At 56.4% G+C, this 6,040-nt stretch overlaps 1 protein-coding gene across 1 annotated transcript; it reads left to right on the forward strand.

Annotated features, from left to right (window-relative positions):
• The first annotated feature begins 464 nt into the window (after positions 1–464).
• LOC127038038 (phospholipase A2 inhibitor gamma subunit B-like) lies at positions 465–4,568 on the forward strand. Its single transcript, XM_050930378.1, has 6 exons — positions 465–711; positions 994–1,122; positions 1,987–2,103; positions 3,229–3,378; positions 3,826–3,966; positions 4,233–4,568. Exons 2-6 carry the CDS (start codon positions 1,074–1,076, stop codon positions 4,442–4,444), a joined length of 669 nt encoding a protein of 222 aa, XP_050786335.1. The 5' UTR covers positions 465–711; positions 994–1,073; the 3' UTR covers positions 4,445–4,568.
• Positions 4,569–6,040: the final 1,472 nt, after the last annotated feature.

A 6,040-nucleotide genomic window follows, 5' to 3' on the forward strand; every position in this document is an offset into this window, starting at 1 on the left:
CCTTTTCAAATCTAGCTTTCAATTATAGCTTTTCTTGCAATTATGTTTTCTTCTAAAAAATATCAGGGCTTGTTGAAAAAATTTTCCACCTTTTTTTCCCCAACCAAACCAGAAACCAATTTTGGGGGTGAGGGGGATAGAGGGACGTAGAAAAGAAAATAATTGGGAGAGGAAATGAGAAATGTGGAGAACATTTTTGAGGAATATTTTGGCGAAATTTTGGGGGTTAAAAAAACCGAAAGGCAAAGAAAAAGGATCTTCTTCTCGAAAACAACGCCTCGTTCCTCAAAAACAAATTGCGAAAGCTGTTTCCCCCTGTCCCTTTTTGCAACTTTAAGCTACCACATGCAATTCTGGGTCTAGGTTTCCAGGAAGTTGCATAAAAGAGCATTTGTCAAGTGCTCCAGATTCTACATTCATGGTTGGATCTTCCTGAAAATCCATACACCTTTAAAGGAGCCACGGAAGAGCTAGTGACACAAATTTGGCATCGTTTCGGGACGGGGGGAATACCTGAGATGCAGCCTCTCCACCGTTAAAAGTAGAGTGTGGCTTCACGCCACTTCATACGAAGCCGGACGTTGTGTATTGAGGACCGTGTTTAAGAAAGGGGGCAGGGGTGGTTTCTGGTCCTGTCAGACGGCCAAAGAGCTCAGAAGGGAAGCGTGGGACCACAGGTCGTCTGTGAAGAACCAGCCAAGAACAAAGTGGGTGAGTTCTCTCTCTCTGCCATATGCAGCAGTCCGCCTTGTCTTCTTTTGGGTTCTTGATATTTTTCCTAGATTCTCAGAAACAAAGTCTTTTAAGACAGCAACCTTCCAGCTGGAGCATTTGCAGTTTGTCTCTGACTTCTCCAGGTGGACGCTACAAACATACCAGCCACGAAGGGCTCAGTGATGTGGTTACCCCAGAACTGTGGAAATAGCTCTGAGGATCCACCCACCCTATCAACTGGATGTGGCATATGCAATCTCTCTTCTTATCTCATTTCAGCACATCTGTGATAAATCCCCCAGCCGCAGATTTGGCTGCATCACAGACCCCGGCACCGATCTACTGTTTTCCCCATCACCATGGAGGTTTCTCTTGCTGCTTGCATCCTTGCTTTTCTCCTGACTACAGGTGAGTGGGGTCTGTTCCTACAGGGGCTGATTTCCTAACTTCTCCAACATATCAACAGCTCAGAGCCACCTGCCGGGTGAAACTATTAACGAACATAACTGAAAAGCAGCCACAGAATAACGGGGGCTGAGCTGGGGTCGTCTGAGCGACAACGTCTGAGGAGGAGAGGGCTGCAAGACGCAAAGTCCCGGTGACAGCGAGTGTAACAACTGTGGAAATGAGAGGAAATATTTATTCTTTAAATCACTAGAACGGAGTCGTGACTGGGCACGTTTCAGAGCTGCCGAGGACAAGGACATTTCAAATGAGGACAAGGACATTCCTGTCGTCTGGGGGGGGGAGGGATAGCTCAGTGGTTTGAGCATTGGCATTGGGGATTGGGCCTGCCTCAAGCAGGGGGTTGGACTAGATACCTCCTGAGGTTCCTTCCAGTCCTGATATTCTATGATTCTATAACAGGAAGCAAATCAGAACTTCCGGAAAAAGAGCTCAAGGCTATTTGAAGGGCATTTATATGTGATCCCCAGCCGGTGTCAGGGGAGTGCAGCTGCACTGGAGTCAGTGGGGCAGGGCCCAGCCGGTGTCAGGGGTGCACAGCTGCACTGGAATCAGTGGGGCAGGACCCAGCTGGTGTCAGGGAGGTGCAGCTGCACTGGAGTCAGTGGGGCAGGGCCCAGCCGGTGTCAGGGGGGCGCAGCTGCACTGGAGTCAGTGGGGCAGGGCCCAGCCTGTGTCATGGGGGTGCGGCTGCATTGGAGTCAATGAGGGACCCCAGGGCACCATACCCGGTGCTTTCCCGCTGAGCCCAGGGGACGGCGAGGGAGGGACAAATCCAGGTGGCTCCTGTTCTCTCTCCGGCTCCAGGGGCCTGTCTGCAGTGTGAGGTTTGCAACGGACCAGGAATCAGATGCAGGGGCGACCTAGAGACCTGCGCTGCTGGGCAGGACTTTTGTGGCATCGCCTGGACAGATTCCACATTGGGTAGGTGAAAGGGACTCTACCCACCATGGGTCAGCAAACAGGCTGGGGAGCCAGGACGCCTGGGTCCTCTCCTAGTCCCAGCTCTGGAAGGGAGTGGGGTGGGTGGGTCTGAGCAGCGGTTAAGGAGCCAGGACACCTGGGTTCTATGCCAGACCCTGTGGCTAGCTCCACAATGGGGCCTTCGGCTCAGCACTGCGATGCCGACTCCCCAGGCGAATCGCCAGCCAGGGGGCCGGGGCCCCACTGAGGCTGGGATCCACCAGAGGCAGCAGGCTGAGTGATCCGCTGCCTAAGCCAGCCAATAGGAAAGGCTGATGAGAGGGCTGTGGCCTAAGATCTGCCCCTCCCCCTTAGTTCGGCCCAAAGTCCCGGCTGCATGGAGACACCCAGGTGTGCTTGGGATCCACAGCCAGGAACTGCTCGCCGGGACTCCGGCGTATGAACTGGATCAGGCCTTCCTTGCAAAAGATGCAGTGGAGGAGACCCCAGCTAGGGTGTGGGGGAACCAAGTTCAAATGCTCACTCGTTCCGAATCAAAGTAGGAACTGGAGCCCAGGTCTCTCCCCTCCTACAGTCGTGCCTGCCCCCCTGGCTCCTGGTGGGTCTCTCTCAGCCTCCTACATCCGTGAGGAGCCTCTAACCCACTGGGCTCTTGGGTATATGGGGGCACCCTTCCACCTCCTCCCGTGCCTGGGCTTTGTGTGGGGTGAGAGCTGGTAGGCGTGCTCCGAGGGCGTCCTCTGAATCAGGCCCCGCAGGTGATATCGGCAGGGGAACGCCTAGTCGTGAATCCCCCTGCGGCTAAGGGGTGAGCAGGACGCACAGTGTCGGGATTTCGGAGGCCCTGCATATACCCACTGATGGGAACTGTGGCTACGAAAGGACTTTATGGGCAGGACATCTGTGGCCCCCAGGGTTAAGCAGCAGCCGAGTGGGGAGCTGGAGGATCTAAATACTGAACTTAGGTGCTGGAATCACTTTGTCTACCCCTGCGGGACCTTGGCTAAGTTGCTTCCCCGCCCCATGCCTCAGTTTCCTCATGGGTAGAGGAAGGCTAATGGCACAGGGCCGTTGATGGAGTGTGAGTGGAATGGGAATAAATCTCTGTCTTCTCCTCCTGTGCAGTGGGAAGCAAGACTGAGACAATTATCAAAAACTGTGTGTCCTCCGACGTGTGTAAAGCCAGCCCCTTCTCTGCACACTTTGGCAACGCAATGACAAGGATGAGCTTCAAATGCTGCGTGGGAGACGCCTGCAGGACCACCAATATTACAGGTACCTCTCCCGTCTCTGCATCTCCTCCTCCATCCCATGGCACCTCCTGCTACCTGGAACCCACCCCATGTTAACTTCTGAGACTGGTCCTCCCACCCTGCAGGGGGCACCCGACTGAATAACTCTGAGCCCTGGGATTAGTCCTCCAACCCTGCAGGGGGCACCCCATTTAATAACACTGAGCCCCTGTGCAGGTGGCGTTTATTGGGAGGGGTCTAGGCTGCCTCCAGGTGTGAACCCAGCTCTGACCCCACCCAGGGAAGGATCCAGGGATCCCTGCTGCAAACCCCTCCCCCGCCCCTGCTGCCCCCGGCGTCCCCAGAGCTACAGCTCCCCCTGCAGGGGGCACCCAGGGCTGAGCTGTGCAGCCCCCAGCTGCTCCCCCTGCCCCGACGCCTCCTGGGGCTCGTGCCCCGAGCTGACTGCGTTTGCTCCACTTCTTCCCAGTGCCCCCGGCTGACCCCAAACCCAACGGCCGGCGCTGCTGCGGCTGCTATGCACTGAATGCTGATCATTGCAATGAGCAAACCATAAATTGTACTGGATCCGAGACCCAGTGTATTGATGCCACCGGGACCATAACAATTGGTAACTTCTGTTCATTCGTTCTGTCGGTGGGCTCTAGATTGGGGCTGTGAATGATTTGTTCACGGACACACTGCAAGCCTGCGTGAGAGCACAGGAGAGAGGGAGGCCATGTAGGCCCAGACAGGCTGCGGGGGGACCAGAGCAGATGGGGAGATGTAGGCTATGGGGCACCTTGGTGGGGACCTGAGGCAGGGAGAGTGGTGTTTCGTCTTAATCCAGCTTGAATAGCCTGACAAAAATTGCCTCCTCCCCTCTTCCCCACTCAGATGGGCGTGAAATGCAGACTGTCATGAAGGGCTGCGCTTCCGAGTCCATCTGCATCATGGCACAAGTGGCCTCGAGGATGTTCACAGATACCAGTGTACATCTAACCACGGCCAAATGCACAGAGGCCTCTGGCGTGGCGGGCGTGGCTCTGGGACCAGCCGGGCTCCCCCTCCCGGCCCTCGCTGGGCTTCTGCTGAAGCTTCTCTCCTGATTCCCCACTGGGTGCAATGGACACGCCACATTGAAATGCACCCTGCAGCCTGCGTTAGCCGCTCTCAGATGGACTCACATCCTCTTGATGTTGTTGCACTGAATAAAACAAACTGGCGAGCAAACTCTTTGGCTTTGTTGTGTCTCTGTTTATTTCAATGTGGAAAAATTTCATTCTCGTGGGTGGGGATGTGAGAAGCCAGGTAAGACCAGAAGCACGGCCTCACCGCGTCAGGTGAATGGTGCAGCTAGTCCAGTGTCCTGTCTCCGACAGTGGCACACCCAGAATTCACAGGCAGTGCCCAGAACACGGCCATATTGGAGAAACCCAGCCCTATCTTTCCCTCCCGGCTCCTGGCAGTCAGAGGTTTAGGGACGCCCAGAGCAGGGGGTTGTGTCCCTGCCCATCCTGGCTAACAGCCATTTCTGGCCTTATTCCAGGAACTTCTCTAATTCTCTCCTGAACCCACTTATACTGTTGCCCATGCCCACATCCCCTGGCCATGAGTTCCACAGGTTAATTGTGCAGTGTGCAGAAGGGCACCCCCCCTTGTATGTGTTAAACCTGCTGCCTGTTCGTTTCGTTGGGTGACCCCTGGTCCTGGTGCTGTGGCACAGGGGAAATAGCAGTTCTCTGCTCACTTTCTCCACCCCATGGCATGATTTTCTAGCCCTCTGTTGCACCCCCTTGTCGTGAGGAGGTGTGGCCCCCCCGACCCAGAGGAGGGAACCACTCTCTGTGCCCAGGTGGGTGGAGCCAGATCCGCCTCGCCCCTCCCACCGGCAGGGGGTAAGCGGCACAGTCTGGCTGTAGCTCTGCCGGAAGCACAGTCGGCGTCTTGCGGCCGGATTCCCCGGCTTCTCCACCAGTGCTGGGGCCCTGGATCGGGGCCCAGTGGAGTTGGGTGGGCCCGGCCCCCCCGCCACCCCACCCCGAGGTGGCAGCCTCCCCTCTCCAGGTCAAGAGGCCTGGGTTTGTCGGCCACCCGCAGGAGCTGGGACGCCTGACTACGGTGTTTGCTCTGCCCCTGCTTAATGGGCCCAGGGACTAGAGACAGTTGGCTGCTCTGCCCAGCTCAAGGACTGGAGCTTAGGGACTCCTGGGGGACCCTGCTCCTGCCTCGGGGCCGGAGCCTGTTCCCTGTTTGGGGGCCCAGCCCTCTTAGTCCGGTCAGGATGCTAACTCCGAGTTAATTTGCTAATTCCCCTCTGATACTCGGTGGTGGTCCCAACAGTGTAGCGGGGCGGCGTGGCCTCCGTCCAACTCAGAAGGGGAGGAACGACCACCACACCACTACATCCCCCTGACTCGTCTCTTCGCCAAGCTGAACGGCCCTAATCTGTTGAGTCTCGCCTCATATGGGAGCCATTCCGTGCCTGAAGATTAGGCTCAGAAAGACCCCAGCGGGGAAATCAGGCAGCACAGGCTGAGGGTTACACAGCCCAGGAGAACGTCAGTTCAGCCTCCAACGGGCACTGGGAGTCAGGACTCCTGGGTTCTATCCCCAGCTCTGGGAGGGCAGTGGGGTGTATTGGGTTAGGTGAGGGGGCGTTGGGAGTCAGGACTCCTGGTTTCCGTACAGAAAGATCTGGGGGT

The sequence above is a fragment of the Gopherus flavomarginatus genome, chromosome 20 (genome assembly GCF_025201925.1).
Source record: "Gopherus flavomarginatus isolate rGopFla2 chromosome 20, rGopFla2.mat.asm, whole genome shotgun sequence".
Classification (NCBI taxonomy): Eukaryota; Metazoa; Chordata; order Testudines; family Testudinidae; genus Gopherus; species Gopherus flavomarginatus.

Bases quoted from the DNA above. Each gene is read 5' to 3' on its own strand.
- LOC127038038 (XM_050930378.1), top strand. From the start codon at position 1,074: ATGGAGGTTTCTCTTGCTGCTTGCATCCTTGCTTTTCTCCTGACTACA. The intron at 1,123-1,986 runs GTGAGTGGGGTC...CTCCGGCTCCAG, and splicing joins TGCTTTTCTCCTGACTACAG to GGGCCTGTCTGCAGTGTGAG. The intron at 3,379-3,825 runs GTACCTCTCCCG...ACTTCTTCCCAG, and splicing joins CAGGACCACCAATATTACAG to TGCCCCCGGCTGACCCCAAA.